Raw genomic sequence first — 20,987 nt, forward strand, 5'->3', positions numbered from 1 at the left:
TTTTTTGAAATATTGTAGAATTCTAGTAAGATACCAGTTTATCCCAAAGAAGAGGAACTTAAACATTATGAAACTATTCTCCTTCAGTCACGAGGGAGAAGAAAAAAAAAAAAAAATTAGGTTTCTGATCCTGACCAAAAAAAAAAGTATCTTCAGTAAGTAACAGCATTCCTATTGAAGAGTTGCATGTGGAGAATTACATATAATTTAAACTCTACTGTCATAAAATGTTTGCAGGGTCAAAACTTTTGTTGTTTACATTCAAAATGCACAAGAATTTTATTCCTTTTGAAGTATGATGTATTGATTTCTTACCTCCACAAAATATCATTATAATACATTGACGGTTCAGTAGTCCATTAAAAATGGAGAAACAAAATAAAACTCAAATAAAAATTTTAAACTGACAGCTACTGAATGGATAGCATTCCTATAATTTATCAGTGTCAAAATATTCTTCAGGCTATGATCTTACAAACACTTAAGCACTTAATTTTATGTGTGCACAGACCCACTGAAGTTACTTCCCTTGACATATTTAAACAAGCTTAACTTGGAAAGAATCTGAGGCCATACCAATTGAAATATTTTTCGAAATTAGGTATGTAGAGGAAAAAAAAATCAGGAAAAAAATTCAAACTTTGATTAAAACTGCAATTCTATATCAGTACTGAAACACTTGGACTTTTTTTTTTTCTAAATAAGGCACCATACACTGGCAACTTTGAGAATAAAACCACCTATTTTAATTTCTGAAATGGAAAGTAGGAATCTAACTTTATGACCTCTTCTTTGAAAGCTCTGCAATTCTAGATAAATAGTAGATAAAGTAGATAAAAAAGAGAGCACTTAATTCCAGATGAAATTAGAACTGAAAGCAAACACACACCTGATGAACTCCCAAGAGATCCACAATGACAAAAAAAGAAAAAATATATATGTAAGGAAAGGAGAGAATCAGGCCCAGCAACTGTTTCTGCCTACTCAGCGCATAGAAATATAATGGATATTTGCAGATAACCATTGCAGATATTTATTATTGCAGTTTATGGATGAGAAATTCCTCTACCACACAATAAAATGCGTGTGACTAGTGTTTTACACAGGCAGTATTAGCTTAAATTCCTAAATGAAAACTTTCAACAAGACTACTATAGAACACTACTGTGACATATCAGGTAGTAAAATTGGCAAGTCACACTCCAAAAGAAAATATGTTGAAAAATATTACTGTTCTTAAAAACTCACCTGTACACTAAATTTATAAGGTTGGGGGGCAGAATTGATTGCATACTTTCTAACAGCTTACATATATAACCACTAGAGAGCAGCTTGACATTTAAAGAAGCCCTTTTCTCTATCCCACAGTAAAATCTGCTTTGTAAGCAAACAGTTTCTCATGAATATATGCAAAATTTCTATTTACAAATAGTCTCATCAACTGTTTTCACCTTCCTTCAACCAGATGGATAATTTTAGTTGATCGGAGTATGCCCCCTTACATCTTGTCAAAGGTTACAAATGCCAGTTACTTGGCTGGAATCCATTGTTAATAATTTTTGCTGGACTTAAAACTATCCTGTATCTCTCCTCATGCAAATTAAACTCTTGAAAGGTTTTTTTCCACCTGTATCAGGTAAAAAGGGCTAATAAAAACTTAAGAACTAGCTTCTCCAATTTTGGCCAATAAGCAGACACTGTTACTAAATTTTATAAAAACAAAAAGAAACAAGTACTTCAGGAGTTTCACAAAAAAAAAAAAAAAAAAAAACAACAAAACCAACCCCCCAAAACCCACTACATGCTCTTTCCTAAGAAGCACAGCATAGAAATAAACATGATTAAATTCAATAACAGACTCTGAAGAGTCACAGCAAAGGTAATACTATTAACCTACACTGTTGTGTATAACTACAGGCAAGAAGATATGAATTAAATATTCATCATAAGGCTTAATTTGGTATACCTGTTTTTGTCAGTGTTGTATCTTATGCTTTAAAAGAAAAAGAAATGCTATTTTAAATCCATGAAAGCTTTGTCAAAACATTTTCCAATAAATGCTTGTTCCATAAATAAGTTCTGTAATTACTGAATTTTTTTTCAGACTTCAAAACATTTCAGAAGTCTGGTTTATAGATTAACACCCCCCCCCCCCCAAGCTAATTTTTAGTTACAAACAAAAATATCTGAAACCATTATTTTAAAAGAACAAAGAAATATCCAGTGAATCCCTAGATTTTCAATATTATCATATTTGCCAGCTGCCATATAGGATCATATCTACATTTTTCACAATTCAGATTTTTTTTAAAAAAATCAGTCATATCACAGAGAATATAAAGTAGACAATTACATACACATTCACTTTTAAATCCATAAAAAAGTGTCAGATTGCTAAATTGTGAGAGACTGAAAGAGTTAATGTCTCAAACATCGTGGTGGGGCAAGTTCTGCATAGCAAGGAACCACAGGTGAAAAGAAGCCTATCCACACAGGACATCAGCAACAGCACAGGACAGGGAGGGCATGCTGGAGGGTGCACAGCTCCATGTTCTGATATATTGAGCAGGGCAGCTCACCATGTATGGCCAAAGATCAAACAATGGTCATGTCTGCAGGGAAGGAGAAGTTACTCCCCAAACGACCCCCAAGCCCACCGACCCATTTTCCAAAGGTTCTGAAAGCACAAACTGCTCGTGACACCTAATTAGCCTAATGAGTTTGAGTGCCCGCCCAAAGGAGGGGCATGGAGATGATAAAAGGACACAAACTGAAGCCCCATGTGTGCCCTCTGGGACTGGACTCCTAGGCTGGCTGGACCAATGCTGGACCGGTGAAATCTTTCTCTCTTCTCTTTCTCTTTCCTTTTTCATAATCCCTACACCTCATCCCTTTAAGACATAAACTGTTGACCAAGTCTGGGACTAGGAGTGGATCCAGCCACCCCTAGGCTCTTCTCTGAGAGGGAGTCTAGAAAGCAAGGGGGTCCACTCTGAACCTCATGACTCAACGGGAGGGCTCTCCTTATTCTCTGAATTTATGTGTATGGTTACCACGGGTTACATGGTTCCCTATGCCAATTCCTGTTGAGAGAAGCCACGCCAACTACTGTTACACCTTCCAAGTTCAGTTTGCTTCTGCCATGAATAAAACGTTCAACTGATCGCTTGGTGTTGTTTCACCTTAATTTAGCCTGAGAGAATTCCGAACTCAACACGACCCCTCCCTGGTCTGTCCAGCATGGGTTGTGACATAAGTAAAAGCTACTTTAAAACTCTTCAAGGCCAGAACAAAAGAAATACACACATACAAAACAGACTTCTAAAGATCTGTTAAATTAGATGCATAGCTAAGAACTTAACAACAGCTATTCCATATCATTCTAGTAGGAAACAAAAATTAAAGTTTACACATAAAGTGTAATAGAAAGTATGGACAGATATAAAAGGAATCAAGTCAGGCAATCAATTTCACTTTAGTCAAGGTGACTACACTGCTCTAGTACCTGAACAGATCTCACTGGTATTTTAAACATCATTCCTAACATATCAAATGTAGATGATATAGGAAGGAGCTATAAACAAATTGCATTAGCATTATGCTGAAGTTTTGTTTCCCTCTCCATTCAATTATTGCTGGGATTTTTACTTCTCTATTGTTTCATGTAAGATTTGATATGTGCATCCAGGAGAAAAGAAGATCAAGGAATGCACTATTAGGGTTGGAACATGGTAAGGTTTGTGATTGCCTCGTAGGACAAAGGTTCCCCACACTACAGCACAGTACTGTGAAAGTCTTAAAATATTTTATATTGTACCTGACTCAAAATGGATCAGAAGAACTGGTGTGGCTGCTGCAAAGGCCTCTTTAAAAACAAACCCCATCCCTTTTTATCAACAGAAGTTATGCAACTTCAAACAAACAAAACCAAACCCATCCCTCTAAATACTTGGATTTCCAAAGAAAAATCATAGTTAAAAGTAATTTTTTCAACCATCTTCAATTAAATTTCTTTAGCTATCAAGGGCAACAAGAAAAGCTTCTACAGGTATGTTGGTGATAAAAGGAAGACTAGGGAAAATGAGGGCCCTCTCTGGAAGGAAATGGGAGACCCGGTTTCCCAGGACATGGAGAAGGCTGAGGTACTAAACTTTTTTGCCTTGGTCTTCATGGGCAAGTGCTCCAGCCACACAGCCCAAGTCGCAGAAGGCAAAGGCAGGGGCTGGGAGAATGAAGAACTGCCCACCATAGGAGAAGATCAGGTTCGAGACCATCTAAGGAACCTGAAGGTGCACAAGTCCATGGGACCTGATAAGATGCATCCACGGGTCCTGAAGGAACTGGCGGATGAAGTGGCTAAGCCACTATCCATCATATTTGATAAGCTGTGGCAGTCCGAGGAGTTACCACTGACTGGAAAAGGGGAAACATAACCCCCATTTTTAAAAAGGGAAAAAAGCAAGACCTGAGGAACTACAGGTCAGTCAGTCTCACCTCTGTACCTGGCAAGATTTTGGTGCAGATCCTCCTGGAAACTATGCTAGGGCACATGGAAAATAAGGAGGTGAATGGTGACAGCCAATGTAGCTTCACTAAGGGCAAATCATGCCTGACAAATTTGGTGGCCTTCTACAACAGGGTTGCAGTGTTGGTGGATAAGGGAAGAGCAACAGATGTCATCTACCTGGACTTGTGCAAAGCATTTGACACTGTCCTGCACGACATCCTTGTCTCTAAATTGGAGACGTGGATTTGATGGAGGGACCACTTGGTGGATAAGGAATTGGCTGGATGGTTGCACTCAAAGAGTTGTGGTCAATGGCTCAATGTCCAAGTGGAGACCAGTGACGAATGACATTCCTCAGGGGTCGATATTGGGACTGGCGCTGTTTAGTATCTTTGTCAGCGACATGGGTGGTGGGATTGAGTGCATCCTCAGCAAGTTTGCCGATGACACCAAGCTGTGTGGTGTGGTCGACACACTGGAGGGAAGGAATGCCATCCAGAGGGACCTTGACAGGCTAGAGAGGTCGGCCTGTGCAAACCTCATGAAGTTCAACAAGGCCAAGTACAAGGTCCTGCACATGGGTTGGGGCAATCCCAAGCACAAATACAGGCTGGGCGATAAGTGGTTTGAGAGCAGCCCTGCAGAGAAGGACTTGGGGGTGTTGGTTGACAAGAAGCTCAACATGACCCGACAATGTGCGTTTGCAGCCCAGAAAGCCAACTGTATCCTGGGCTGCATCAAAAGAAGCGTAACCAGCAGGTTGAGGGAGGTGATTCTGCCCCTTTACTCTGCTCTCGTGAGACCCCACCTGGAGTACTGTGTTCAGCTCTGGGGCCCCCAACATAAGAAAGACATGGACCTGTTGGAATGAGTCCAGAGGAGAACCACAAAGATGATCAGAGGGCTGGAGCACCTCTCCTATGAAGATAGGCTGAGAGAGTTGGGGTTGTTCAGCCTGGAGAAGAGAAGGCTCCGGGGAGACCTTATAGCAGCCTTCCAGTACCTAAAGGGGGCCTACAAGAAAGCTGGAGAAGGACTTTTTACAAGGGCATGTAGTGATAGGACAAGGGGGAATGGCTTTAAACTGAAAGAGGGTAGATTTAGATTAGATGTAAGGAAGAAGTTCTTTACTGTGAGGGTGGTGAGGCACTGGAAGAGGTTGCCCAGAGAGGTTGTGGATGCCCCCTCCCTGGAAGTGTTCAAGGCCAGGTTAGATGGGGCTTTGAGCAACCTGGTCTAGTGGAAGGTGTTCCTGCCCATGGCAGGGGGGTTGGAACTAGATGATCTTTAAGGTCCCTTCCAACCCAAACCAGTCTACGATTCATGATTCTATATCACAGTATTTAGCATAATAATCACAAACCAAACTATGTTCTTTCAAAAGAAAAAGAAAATCCATCTAGCTGTCATAATCAAAATGTATTTTGGCTGCTTTACTTCCCCTCCAAGGAAACAGGATCAGGTAATGACATTCTGCCCAACATTTAGTGATGATATTTTAAATTGGTTTAGCTGGACAGCATAGATTACACTCTTCCAGTCTCAAATTCTTTGAAGATATGTAATTGTTCAGCTCTACATATCAGCTCAAATTCTTGATAGCATTTACAGTACATAAAGAATCCTTTTAATCATCTCTAGTTATATCAAAACCTCCTGTGATTTCCTGAAATGAACAAGATTTTAAAGTGTTCTCATCTCACAGCAATAAATATTCATTCAACAATCTGTCAAATATCCAACTTCAAAAGACAACTGGCTTGGAGGCAAATATATGTTAATTATGGCTTTTGAATTCTTCAGCAACTGAAGCTGTAGACCTATACTTCCAAATAGATTTTACTGATTTTCTTTTCCCTGTTCTTAAAGTGAAGAAAGAGGGAAAAAAGGCAAAACAGAAAGATCAAGAAGTGTAAGGGAATATTTTAGTATAATATGAATGCAATGCTACAACAACAATAAAAATTGCCTGGCCTAAAAGAGCTGGCCTCGCAGTCCAGCAGGTCAATATGACATTATTTAATGTATTCTAAAGCAATTGGACTAAGCTGGCAAGTATGATGTAAAAACAACAAGCTTGATTTTTTTTTTTCTTTGGGGTAAAAGTTCATTTACAGTCTACTATTTGACTGTTTCTCACATATTCAGCACAAATATGTTTATCCTTTTTAAGGCAGTATCAGAAGTACATTTATACTGGTAATTAAAAGCAGTTCAAAACACAGATTATTTAACTTATTCCATATTCAGATAACAGAAAGGTAGAGAAGTTTAAAAATTATTATTTTTACCTTTTCTAGCTTTTTAGCCTCAATATGTCGTAGCACCTGTTCCCTCCAGTCATGAGGGACTTCACTTTTTCCTGGAGGGTCTAATAAAGAGTGGTCAGAGTTAACCCTTGGGTTTGATATCTTTGAAGGGCTAGTCCATGAGTAATTAAAGTCACTAACTGACATAGTTCTTTCTGGTATTTCATTCACCGATGGCTGAGCACTCTGTGGTCGGGGTACATGTGGACCATCAATGCTATATGTCCTGGCAGAAAGAGGTCTCTGTTGCCCAAACATTACTGGTGGAGCTCTGCCCACTGAATGCAAGTCTCTGTATGTTAAATAGTCCCCTTCAGGAACCCGGGCCCACCTTGAAGGTCCAGTATCCCCAACATTTATAGAAGCTGTAGAGGATACATGGTTCTGCCTTTGAAGAGTGTGTCTGGTTGCTCCTGGGAGCAGTCTATCACTTGGTGGAATAGCCCACACATCTATGTGTCTCCTAGCCATCTGTTGTTGAGTGTCATACACAGTGCTGGCTTGGACATTGTTATGATTGGATAAATTCATATTGGCAGAATTCTTTACATAGCTGGGGATTTCTGTGCTATCAGACTTAAGCAGACGTGAAGGAGGCAAGCTGCCTTGTTCTACTTGAGTGTTTTGTTTCTGTGGCCGCAAGATGTCTTTTGTTGTTGCACTGCTGCTGTACTGAATATTATACTGGGGAGTGCAGAACATCTGTGCACCACTTGTCACTGATCCTCTCACTACATTAGCACCTTCAGGATTGTGATTTGAGTCAAACTTGAACACAGTTTTTGTAGAAGATACTACACCAGATGACAACGACGGCCCAGGAAAAACCTGCAAAGGCTGATCGTGCAGAAGAATAGTGGATTTACTTCGGACTATGTTTTTTCCATCTGCACTACCAGATGCTGATTTTACCACTGAGTTTGACTGTTGAGATCCATTCTCATTGACAATATTGTAGATTTTCAGACCAGTGTCCATACTGGTGATGCTGTGAGATTTCATCACAGGACCACTTCTCTGTGGGGACAAATCTTCAGTGCTCCTTGAAACAGACAGCTTAGCAGAAGAATCACCATCAACTGTAGTGCTTCTTATTAGTTTGTCTTTATTGGGAGACTGTACTGCTTCCTTGGGATGTCCATTTACTTTATTTATAGGATATTTATTTCCATTTTCCAAGTACTTGCTTTCTTCTTTCATATTGTTATTCAAAAAGCCCTTTACTGAAACTATTTTCTGTGTTTGTGACCTTTCTACAGGAACTGGCACTGCCTCTTCACTAACCAGTTTATTGATATTCATGTTTATTTGGTCTGATTTGTGAGACTCTTCCATAGGAGTGCTTAGATCAACACCTTTTCTTATCAGACTTAATTTGTATTCAGACAAATTTGTAACCTTCTCTTGCACATTTATTTTTTCTTCTACTGTAATGCTCAATTCACCTCCATTTTCCAAAAGATTATTCAAATTTTCATCTTCTCGCCTGGAAAAGAAGATGTCGCTCAAAAGAAATTCCAAAAGCAACCAACATATTCCTTTAAGAACTGTTTTAGAAAAATTAATTATTAACATGCAACAGAGCCATACTGTACACACAATACAGGACAAAGACCAATATACAACCAAATTTATGATTTTCTATCTTACCATTACAAAAATATATTATACAGAGGGCCCATTTTGGCAACTTTTGTTTGTGTCATCAATTACATGATCATATTCTGATTTCAGAAGTTTAATTAAATTCAACAGGAATTATTAAAGACAGTTTAAAAGCATCAAAAATTACAAAGTGACAATAACTCAATTTTTTTTATCAAATACTTGCAAGTTCCATGACAATTTTGGACAAGTGTCTTGTTTCTATTGGCAAATTAAAAAAAAATAAAAAATAAAAGGCACCTTTTAACCAGAACCACAAAAAGAGAAACAACCTGTAAGTCCATTCTTTATAAGTTTCTAAATGCTTTTTATAATTTAGTAATCAAATTTATCTTCAAGATTATGCAAATAAAAACACAGAGCTTTTAAAATGGTGTATTGAAAGTATTTTGCAGGGATAACAAATTATTAAGGATGAAATTATTATTCCGTATTAATAGAACAGATGGGAACCACATCTTATATACTAAAATTGGCCTCTGAATTTTATTGTCCTCCTGTTTTTTTGTTGATTTTGGGGTGTTTTTTGTTTGGTTTTTTTTAAAGAGAACTATTCCATTATTTAACATTATTTTAAAACATTAAAATTTAAAGTATTTCATGAATGATAAAGGAATCATTAATGAATTAAAGGAATGGACATGTAATATGAAAGATTAACATTTTTCTATTATATTTGCTCAGTGGTATACAGCATTTTACAAACCTGATCTTGGGTAAAACAGCAGCACGTATTTCTTTGTCTGGAGAACAGAGAGAAATATCTTGGCTACTATCAGTATTTAAGGAAACAGAATCTGACATTCGAGAAGGAGAGGAACAGTTGCTGTTATTTTGATTGCTATTGTGGGTAGCTTCATCTGATAAGGAATCAGCATCTTTTGAATCATCTGAAATAAAAATTTGCCAATTTAGTTAAATAGCTATTAAACAGATGTCTGTAATGTGTGTATGTTACAGTGTTTAGAAATTATATCTTGGTCTTCAGTAATACTTATTACTGGAAACTAACATATAAGCTAACACCTTTGCAAACTTTGTATAACCTTACAAAAGACTGTTGGCAATAGTTCCTATTTTTTAAATATTTGTCTCAATGTAAACAGCCCTCACTTGTTAATGAAATTTAACTTGTTGCTTTATTCCAAGTTTCCTTGGCATAAGCTAGTGCGATACATTATGTAATATTTCCCAAAAATATAAAATCATATTTCTTTTTTTGCAATTATTCCAAAGTTTTGAATTACATGAGTCTATTGGCCCTTATGAATAAGAAGTACACTGCTTCACATGCAGGATTTTGAAAGTGTACAAAGTTCCTGGTTTTGAACATTCTGTCATTGTTAAATAGCTATTTATTAGACCAAACAGTCTGTTAAGATCTAGACCACTGGATGAGCTCTATATGGTTTTATAAATGTAAAAAACAGGAAAAACGTTCTTTTGCAGGGTTGGAACCAACGGATTCCCATGCTTTGCAGATCACTTAGGACAACATTTTCAGAGTCATTTACACCTGTGCACATTGATTCTTGCATAATGCATGCATACTTACATCCTACATTCATATAAAAATCATTTATCTGTGGGACTTCAAGCCAGCCATGACTTTGACATGGGCAAACATAAGTGTACAAACACATACATTTAAATTTTTACTTCAAGACACAGATACAAGTGCCAAAAGCATAAATTTTGTGAAACTAATTTCTATCTCCAGAGACAAGAAAGAAGTTTTGATTTAGTACTTTAGCCAGGCATAAAAACCCAAATACGGCATTGATAAACATCAGTCTTTTCACCTGTAAGTGATCCTCAGCAGACTCTTCTTGCTACCTTCATGTGGTTTCCCTTCATCCTCACTAAATCTTACCCTTTTACATGTAATGGCCAGAAAAGCCTTTTGTCCTGGAATGTACTGGACTAGGATAGCATATGAAGCAAAATACAATTTGCTCTTCAACTGTTAAATTTTGTTTTCTCTGAATCCTAGGTCATTCCTTACTATTAAGGAAATGGTTACCCAGACTGAAATTATCTTTCAGAGAATATTAAACTTAGTTAACAAAAACAATGTTCTGAAGTTTCTTGTGAGAGGAAAGAAGAAAAAATAAGAGTAAAGTGACTCTGGAGAAGGAGTTGCCACAAAAATAGTTTATTCTTAAACCTTAGGAAGAGAGCACAGCTTCTCTGAGAAATTTAAACAAGTGATATTGCTGCCAAAAGCAGCAATAGTCCACAAAATTGGGGGGGTGGGGGGAATATGGAATATTTCCAAGGTAAATACCACTTTCTGCAATCCTTTTCTTAAACATATCAAAAGTGTGTTCAAGCTAATGGTCCTCCAAAACACAAGCATCTCCTTTCCCCTCTGCTTTTAAACTAATGACAAGAATCAAGAAAATTAGGATGTGAACACAACTTTCTCTACCACACACTCAAGTGTAAGATAATGCAGAAATTTTTTTCTGCTTTCATTACTTAACTAGAGAATTAATCATCTATCTTAAAACACAAAAATCTACTTTTACATAATTCGATTGGAAAAAAATTAGCTATTTTGAGTCATGAAATTATCAGTATTGCACACCACTTCTATTTTTTTTTATGGTATCTAACCTCTTTTTTTATTGCTAAGAGCTACCACTTTTGGTTGATTTATGGACGTTTCTATCAGCGGTGGTCGCATTTCTGCCATTTTCATCTCTTCATCAGAGGAGAGTTCTTCTGATTCCTGCTAAAGGAAAATCAGCTTTATTATGCTGTGCATTTTTAAAAAGTGCTTAAAAGGTTAAGTAAATGCTATCTAAACTGTCACCCACTGAACAATAAAGGGGAAAAAGATAAACAAGCAACATAACATAGCAACTGTGTAATGCATTTGTAGTGCAAGTCAACTGAATTTAGTAATATTTGCCACTGAATTATCTTTAAGAAGCAGCATAGGCAGACTTGCATTGTCACTGATGAACAGTCAAACCGGTACTAACTTCAACTGCAAGAACCTACTCAGAGCAAGCAGATGCAGACTCTTTTCCACCACTGGAGAGAACCTCCAGTTGAGTTCAAGTCAGAAAGTTATCACTGAACCAGTGAACGCTCCAGACTGACTAGCTGGGTATTGGTTTTGCAGAAAAGAGCTCAAACTGAAACAGCTACAGAGTAGCATTACCAAGACAATCTTAGGAATGGAGAGCTATGCTGTGAGAAAAGACTGAATGACCTTGGCTTGCCTAGTCTAGCAAAAAAAAGAGCAAGCGTAGCTTGGGTTGATACCTTTAAGTTTACATTGGGGGTAAATTCCAAAAGGAACAGAAGTTATTTATCTTCAAGAACAATGATGGCAGAGGAATAAAGTGATGCTGAATACATTTCAGCTAGAAATCACTAGTTCCTAACTATAAGATGGAGCTCAGTGCGCTTATGAAAGAGATAAACTGACAAAGCTGCTGCAAGAGCAGCCATGCGACTGATTCAGTATCCTACTGCCAGGTCTATATCCCTATCATCTTCAAAACCCAATTGTTTTAAGTAATATTTTGAAGGGAAAAAGCCTTCTTTCCCTAAAGTAGAAACTTATTACTAGTAAGCATGCTTCCTCTTTCAAATGCTAGAAAAATCTATGTCACAGATTGCAAAAATAGTCTGTCAATGTTCACTTTTTCTTACAAGTTTCAGAACATTTAATGTGTAGAACCTACTGGAGTACCACCTTTCCCATGATACTAACTACCTGGCCAGTTCTTTGGACTGAAGGAAGGACAACCCTGACTGAGATGTAGCAAACAATGTATGATAGTCTTCATTAAAAAAATCCATCTGTTTCTCTGCAGTTGGAACAAACCACCTCTTCACTGCCTCTACAACATTGCCTTTCCCCTTGGATGTAACATACAAGTGTAATCGATGTTGAAATTAATAAAAAACCCACAAACTTATATGCATGCAAAGTTTAAATATCTAGATTCAACTGCAACAGAGTTACCAGCAGGTTACTACATGGAAGTAAGGAATTCAGTATCCCTGATCGACTATGCACTGCTGCCTCATTTACTTACTGGCATACAGCCAGCTTCAAAGAATTGCTGTCACTATCATTAGACAACTAATATGATTTTCTGAAATTATGTGTTTAAACTAAAGAAAAATGTCAAAACCAATATTTTCAGAAAGGATGTAGAAGCAGGAACATGCTAGTGGGGAAAGAGCCAGCAACAGCCACAACTGCTTATCACAAAGCCTCTTCATCAAAAGCACAATATACACGTTCCACTGCTTACACAACACAGGCAAAAATAATCTGCTCATGAAATTATGAAAAAAGCATTTTACAGATTGTGATTGGCAACTGATGAAGTGACAAGTTCCAAAATTTTTCATAAGTCTGAAATACATTCTAAATAAAAAACGAATACATGGTGTTTGTCACAGAGATGTACAAAGAATTCAGAAGTTAAAAATCTCTGACTCTTTATAAGGAGTAGATACAATTTCAGTCATATTCATGACAGTTCACTAATACATACAGAGGAATACATTTTTTTAAACCCATCTTTTACTTTTCAGTCCAAATGAATGGGCACAGTCACTTAGATATACAAATTTCTGATTGCTCCCACTAATCAGATATACTGACATTTCAGTGACAATTATAATCAATTATTTACTGAACAACTGACAATCAAGCAAAAACTGGAAAATCCTAAGTACGAGACTTTTCACAGTTTGATACTTAGGTCAACTTTTAATTGAGTTTGCTTTATTTTTCTTTAAATGTATACATCTTTCATTATGAACTTTTTATTAGCTATTTTACCTTTTACTTAATATAGTCTGAAGTGAGGAAAATATTGCATTACAAACCATCTGTACTTACAGCACTTATGCATGGCAATTTTCTATTATCAACATAAATTTTCATCTCTCAGCGTAACAAATTCAGTACAACACCAGCACAATTCTTTGACTGCTATGATGTTCATTGCAATGCCATACCTTGAGCGTGTCTTCATGGTTGACAATTGGTTTTGTGTTCTGCAAGGTTTTAACAAGTGCAGTCATCTGTGAATTTGCGGTTCTGTGCTCAGCTTCTGGTTCAGTAGGCTTCTGCACAGAGCTTCCTGCTGAATATTGCTTTCTCTCATCTGCTTTGTTCTTTATTGAAGCAATCTCTGAAGTCTACAGGATTAAGAAAATTAGCAGAAAAAACATCCTGAAAGGTTTTCAGTAACATATGATAGTTAAGAGTTAACATTATATTTTTTGGGAAACTATGGAATGGAAAATCTGAGCTTTGAAATGATAAAGTATGAAATGCACCAGGTAGAGAGAAATCTCTGCAGATTACTGAGGTACAGTCCCTACCCTTTGCCAATCAGTTTGACTTTCCTCCTTATTGGGGTCAATTTGTACCATTAAATTTCCAGTTAAATAAAAAATGGCCAAGAATATCTACAATGAGACATGTCAGCACCAAACAGTAGTCCTATCATGCTACATCAACCTGTTAGCGACTCCTGTGCCAACTTGCTACAATTGCCTTCCCAACTTATCGTGCAAAACCTTCAGTCACAAGGGCAGCGGCAAGATTCTTAATTATCCTGGTTTTCATTGTGAAGTCTGGCGGATAAAGGAGAATCAGAGAATGACAAAAATGCCATCCTCCAGAAAACGAAGAAGCCAGCTTCTTAACACATCTATACTTTGTATTTGCCTGAGAATCAAGTCACTTTCCTTGTTCTTAGTGTCAGAGGAAAATTGCTACTACAAAACAGACATTTATTACAGACTTCTTTAGATGGTAAAGTAGTAAGTCCTGTTTGTTCTTTGACATTTTTTCCTGCTAAAGCATTAGTGTTGAGAAAAAAAGAGAATGAAAAGGAATCAGTGACACTCTAGATCTTTGGAAGTTCTTGCAAAGTCAGAAGAGAATATTATATCTAACCTTTACCCCCACATCTTTTACAGAAACTGTCTGGCCTTCTTGTTTTGAGTCCTTGGCAATATCTTCAGTAGATTCTTCATCCTTTAGCCTATGTACAATTGTCTGGACTGTTTTAACCATATTCTTCAGTTCATCAGGATACGGAGTTGGATATCTCTTCAGGTTGCCTTCCTGTGTAACAAAAAGCAATAATGTTCTGAATTTAATTAAATGCTATAATTAAAACATCAGTTTTAAAACAGACAATGAATTAGGACAACGCTCAGCAGAGCAATCCAGGATCTCCATTTTGCTGTTCGAGTCTACCTGGATTAACTCAGACTTAAGTTTATAAAACCCAGCGAGATTACAAATCACTTTTTTTTTAATTTGTCCATTGATTGCAAGCAGGAAGAATTATTACAACTGTAATTTACTTAAAGAAAAATCAGGATTAGTCATTGTTTCCCCACTATTCTTCCCCACAGCACCATTGGTCCAGTAGTCTCCTAGTTATGCCTTACATCAGCTGAGACTTTTCCCCTTGTGCTCCACTTTAAATGATTGGGGCAGGGCAGGAAGTGTTTCATCCTGTTAGATAGTCTTAAACTAACAACTGAAGACTTGATTTCTTCAGCAGAGCAAAATCCACAGCCAGAGTAAGGAAAAGGATGGGATCCGGGGGTAGGGGGAGAAGAGGGAGTGAAGCCCCAAGTATTAAAAAATAAATTCAATACTAACCCGAGGTGGTGCCTCTCTCTCATCTTTGTCTTCATCACACTCAAATGCCACCTGAGCACGCTGTTTTCTCTGTTCCTCCCACAAAGATGGATTGAAACTTTCATTATCAGATATGAACATAACTAAATAATAATAATAAAAAAGACTCTTGTAAGAATAGGATACATTACGCAAAATAAAAATCCTCTTTTTCTTTCTTGGATGGGACTGGTGTGTTTTTGTATGTATTCTTAAAAGATAAGAGACTAGCAGCACCATAAATTGATGACTAGCTGTGCTGCTACTGCTTTACGAACTTGTCTGTATTTTCATAACAGTAAAATCCCTATCCGTAAAGTAAAAAAAATTTCATACACATAGCTGTACACTAGTCTGAACACTCGCAGTTGCAAATTTTCAGCAGAACTCCGCTGCAAAGTATTTTTATTCATATATATATGTATACATATGAAAATATGTGTTTTATATATAAAAAAGTAAATGATACTTATATAGATTTATATAGCCTGATTTCAGTGAGGTGGTCTCATTAAGCACGTATAAGAGCTGATTTCACTTAATGAAAACTAAAAAAAAAAAGAAGAATAAAAATGACTTACTGAGAAAAACCTGCATTATTACTAATCCTGAAAAAACCAAAAGCACCTAAAACTTAAGGTAAACACATGATTTTGCAGAAGTTACATAAATGATAGGAACTTTACAAAGTATTACTTGCTTAATTTTACAAGAGAAAAAAAAAATCTTTTGGTTACCCACTGTCTCTTATTCTAGCATGTCTCCATGCCCTGTGTTACATTAGCCAGGTTCTACTTTAGCATGCCAAATAGTCTAATAAATCTGTTACCACTACCCCAGCAAACCTATATACTTCACTACCAATGCCAAGACTGTTCATATTAACTATATCTGAAATAGAAAAATGCTTAATTATAGGGCTCACCAAGTGCATTGGAATATTTATTACACTGCGTTTATTGGGTAAACTTACAGTTTTAACACATCTGAAAAATATTCTAATAGACTTCACTATCGCTGAAACAGTTCTTGGCACAAAAAAAGAACTTTCTAAAGAATTTTAGGAATTTTAAAAAGGTTATCTATTAAACTTTAAACCTTCTGTTTGGAATGACTGCCTCAGAGGGAGGTATTCTGTCAACTTAAGCCAAACAAGCATCCCTTTCTTAATCTACAGAAAGAAGCCTCACCACTAGGGTAAAATAAAGTTCAAATGGAGAGAATGCTTTCAGGAACTATCTTCGGCTTCACTGACAATCTCCAAATGATTTTATAATTTTCACATTCTATCAGAGGTATTGCACATGCGTTATCTGCATTACAAGGTGCTAAAAGTGATGTACAATTTACTGTTTTTGCAGATATTTTTGATTACTCAGTGTACTAGACATTTGTGCCATGTAACAGAAAAAGTTGCCACTTGTCAATTTTCAATTATTCCCATTGAAACCTGCCTTCCCATTTCTGTTAAAGAAGCACAAGCTTTTTCCTTTTGCCTGTGGGGGAAGGGAAGTGGAGAAATATAGAGACTTTAATCTCTTTCCCTAACTCCTGATGGGGTTACTCATGGAATGTTACTCATTTTCCTAAATATTTCATAAGCGTGCAGAAATAACTTTCTGGCGAGGTCTTAAATGTTCTGGGCCTAACCTTTTATAAAACAGTTTGAACTAAATGTGAGCAAAACGTGTTTTTTCTGGACTAATTTTTTTTTTCTTCTTTTAAAATAAAATACAGAATGCTATGTACTTTTCAAAAAATACGTACTCAGTAACAGATGAAACACTTTGCCTAACATTTTGTTAAAACAGTTAGTCTGAAGCAGACACCTGGCAAGGAGAATTTCAACCCAAACCATTAAGCTCTGCTGGAATGAGACAGGGTGCCACACTGGGAAGTGGCAACCATCAAAGAACATGATCCCACCAGTCCATTCCTCACCTCACTCCCCATACATGCACACTTCCAACTGGAACAGTTTCACATAGAATTTACTAATATGTGGATCACATTTTTAAGTTACTGTTCTCATTCTTCAGGTGTAACTCTTCATCACTTACAAGTTTACTTCAAACTTGTATCTAAGTATTATCTAGTGAAAATCATGTTAGCTGGACTGTCTTCCCATTATTATTTTCAAAAGTGAGCATTCTGACAGGGTATTTCAGAAATTCTTACCATCCTCAGTCCTTGGTTGCTGGGGGAACATGTAATTAGTAAGCACTGTTTTCTGTGTGTCAGGGTCAGCTTCTTTTTGAAGAGAGATAAGTGGTTTAGACTAAAGAAGCAAATGAAAGAAAGATATGTTATGAGAATATATGTGTGTAAAAAGTAAATATGATCTACATATCACAGAGCATGCCTGTCCCATTACTTTGCAGATTACTCTGCCTTGTATTAAACCATTTATCCTCTGAATAATTTTCACAAAATTAAGTTATTAACATGTCTGTCTTTGATGACTGGCTTTGAGAACTGAAACTCAGTAACAGCTTTAAGACAAGAGCAAACACTGGATATTCTAAGAGTAACCCAGTTTCTTGCTAGGACTTATTACTGTCCCAAAGGAGGCTGATCCGGAATACACAGATATATTTAGCCATTTAAAGCTGTGGACAATCATATATAGAGAAAAATTTTGTACTCAATTTTTTATATTGATACCAGATTGAATATCCCCTACCCCTTACAAAAAAGGGCAGGGGATTCTTGAAATTACTGTATTGGTAAAAGTGCTTTCATTATACTACACCTGAGGCTAGTGGATTTCTGGCAGCCCTGTACACCTTAATGCCGTTCAGGAAATCAGCATAGTACAGAGGGCTTCAATACACAGGAAAAATACAAGCCACAAGTGCATGAGTTGCTTCTCAATAGCTTGAAACTTGGATAGTCACAGAGTTCAAAGATGGGACAAAAAACCCAGCAGAAAAAAAGGCATGCTAAGTTTCCTCAATGGTATATCTGTGGAAGAAACAGTGTACTACATATTCAAGTACTAGCTTATCAAGCACTACCTTTCCTGTGTAAACAAGCCAAAATTAAGAAAAAACAAAAACCAAAAAACCAACATCTGTTAAATTGCATTTCCTAATGGCACAGAACTTTGCCAGAAATATGAAAGTCTCCAAAGTCAGGTAGGCTCAGCGTTGTTTGTCTTAGGAGAACCGACACAGTAATAATGTCAAGGAAGTATTGATTTATATACATGGTACCATGTCTCATTATTTAACAGATGGCTCTGTACTTGTCAATTCCATTAGGAATAAAGTCAACATCATTAATTTTTAAAACTTAACCTGATTCTCTGATAGCCACATAGCTGTAAGCTGCTGCAGTTTTGTAAAGGTAAATGGCAAATTCTTCAGTCTGTAAATCACAACAAGAAGAGTTTATGTAAGTACACTTATCAAGACTGTTAAGAAACAATGCTGCATTTAGCCTGTAAAATGCTTAAAAAAAGACATTTACAGATATAGTTAAATGAATAAACTATTGACAGTTGAAAGGCAAGTTTTTATTTTAGATTCAAAGCTATACCCAGAATTAAAAAAAAAAAACCACAAAAAAACCCAACACAACCCCCCCCATATTTCTGCCCAGTTTAGCAAGCAGATTAAAAAAAATGAGACAATGTAACTTGTATTTAACTCAGTTCAATGACGTGAATACAATTTTGAAGACAATCACTGGCATTGTGTGTAAATCAACTATCCAACTTAAAATCAAGGATATTTTCATACTTTAATCTGAATCCTCAGCAATTTTATCTTTCAATACACATGCTCTCCAATTAAGAAAAAAGTGCTACACCTGATACAAAGTGCTGTTTTTCCCCAAGAAACATGTATGGGAATGGGGCTGCCCTGGTAAATGAAAGCTGTGGCATTAATGGATAAATCAGGCTATAGATGGAGTTCAGAGAAGCTGGATTGGCAGAACAGGATGGAGAGCTCAGACTTATCTCTCTCAATACATTAAAATTCTACAAATTGGCAATTCCCCAAAAAGAAATGTTTTGTCAGTTTTTAACGACCCCTTCTCCAGCACACTCAAGTGTTTTACAATATACTCTGATACTGTTTTGTGTCCTCCACATGCAATACAGGAAGCTATTAATTTTTAAGTAAGAATCAAAGTTTTATGAAAATAACCAAACTAATTCCCTAGAAAAATACATGCTAACAATCATCAATGCATGTGCTTAAGTCATTAAACTAAAAACAGCTTAATACAATGGAATTACAAGATCCAGAATACAACAATAATACATTAAATACATGCGTCTCAGCTTCTAAGCTGTGGATGACATAAGGAAAGATAGCATAATATATTCATAACAATACCTCTACTTACATGTGGGGGATAGACATCAGTTACAATAAACTATATACAATGCTATTGCATTTTATACAACTTCTATTTGAATTAATGTATTCACAAACCTATTGTCACTCAGATTGATCACTTTTAATTTCTGCATATCACCCATTTCTTCAGGGAGAAATTCAAGCTTATTAGAATGCAGAAACAATACTGTTAAATGCTTCCAGTTTCCAATCTGAAAAAAAAAAACAACCCAAAGAATTAATTCATCTTCACAACTCTAAATACACAAATTTTTACTGTTTTAAAACAATTAGTATTACAGCTATTTTTGGTTGTAAAATACAATTAGATTTATTCTTACATATTAAACCTTCTTTTAGTTTCAATACACTAGCAACAAATTTCTACTTCTTGCTTAAAAAAAATTCAGAATTTCATTATTTGAAAGTTTGTATATTTGTATACACCTGCCTTTAAAAACATACACACAGAAAATCTACTCAAGAATTATTAACTTATCCAAAAGTTGTATAGACTATATAGTTATCGTGGTTTAACCCCAGCCAGCAACTAAGCACCATGCAGCCACTCACTCACTTCCCCCCACCCAGTGGTATGGGGGAGAAAATCGGGAAAAAAAAGTAAAACTCGTGGGTTGAGATAAGAACAGTTTAATAGAACAGAAAGGAAGAAACTAATAATGATAATAATAACACTAATAAAATGACAATAATAATAATAAAAGGATTGGAATATACAAAACAAGAGATGCACGGTGCAGTTGCTCACCACTTGCCGACTGATGCCCAGTTAGTTCCCAAGCAGCGATCCCCCCAGGCCAACTCCCCCCAGTTTACATACTAGACATGACATCACATGGTATGGAATACCCCGTTGGCCATTTTGGGTCAGCTGCCCTGGCTGTGTCCCCTCCCAACTTCTTGTGCCCCTCCAGCTTTCTCACTGGCTGGGCATGAGAAGCTGAAAAATCCTTGACTTTAGACTAAACATTACTTAGCAACAACTGAAAACATCAAGTGTGTTATCAACATTCTTCTCATACTGAATCCAAGACATAACACTATAGCAGCTACTAGAAAGAAAATTAACTCTATCCCAGCTGAAAACAGGACAATAGTTTAAGATACATAAAAAATTTATTTTTATAACTAAATACATACCTCTGATGGCAGCTGTGTTAAAAAGTTATGATCTGCAGCAAATGTCCTTATGTTAGAGAGTTGCCCAACAGACGAAGGCAGTGTTTCAATCTCATTGAAACTACAGTCCAGTTCTTCTACTGATAGTAACCTGAAGGAAAAAAAAAAAAAAAAAAGAAAAAAAAATAATTACTCCTCTATACAGGTTAATTCATCCAATATTAATTGAATACTTTAAGTTTAAATGAAGTTAATACCACTATCAATTACAAATCTCAAATTAAATTCAAAGTAAAACCCTGAAACCCAAGGGAATTCAAATCCAAGAGAATTCC

The 20,987-nt window shown here is 36.4% G+C and overlaps 2 protein-coding genes across 12 annotated transcripts in view; one reads left to right on the top strand and one right to left on the bottom strand.

Annotated features, from left to right (window-relative positions):
- LOC126035315 (translation initiation factor IF-2-like) overlaps positions 1-20,987 on the top strand; it is a 307,625-nt gene that overhangs the window by 116,805 nt on the left and 169,833 nt on the right. The gene's annotated exons all lie outside the window — the stretch shown is intronic.
- The window catches only part of LOC126035239 (erbin-like), a 171,245-nt gene that overhangs the window by 23,423 nt on the left and 126,835 nt on the right, over positions 1-20,987 (bottom strand). For 9 of the 11 annotated variants that reach the window (XM_049793514.1, XM_049793513.1, XM_049793508.1 and 6 more), the window contains 10 exons: positions 20,674-20,803; positions 19,609-19,724; positions 18,463-18,532; positions 17,342-17,441; positions 15,146-15,267; positions 14,426-14,596; positions 13,477-13,659; positions 11,101-11,218; positions 9,188-9,371; positions 6,799-8,302 (listed from right to left, as the gene is read on the bottom strand). In XM_049793514.1, coding sequence (XP_049649471.1) covers positions 6,799-8,302; positions 9,188-9,371; positions 11,101-11,218; positions 13,477-13,659; positions 14,426-14,596; positions 15,146-15,267; positions 17,342-17,441; positions 18,463-18,532; positions 19,609-19,724; positions 20,674-20,803 — 2,698 coding nt within the window. Of the gene's footprint in view, positions 1-1,367; positions 1,994-6,798; positions 8,303-9,187; positions 9,372-11,100; positions 11,219-13,476; positions 13,660-14,425; positions 14,597-15,145; positions 15,268-17,341; positions 17,442-18,462; positions 18,533-19,608; positions 19,725-20,673; positions 20,804-20,987 lie in introns of those variants that run through there. The other 2 variants (XM_049793516.1, XM_049793512.1) reach the window with 2 other exon arrangements.

The sequence above is a fragment of the Accipiter gentilis genome, chromosome W (assembly GCF_929443795.1).
Source record: "Accipiter gentilis chromosome W, bAccGen1.1, whole genome shotgun sequence".
Classification (NCBI taxonomy): Eukaryota; Metazoa; Chordata; class Aves; order Accipitriformes; family Accipitridae; genus Astur; species Astur gentilis.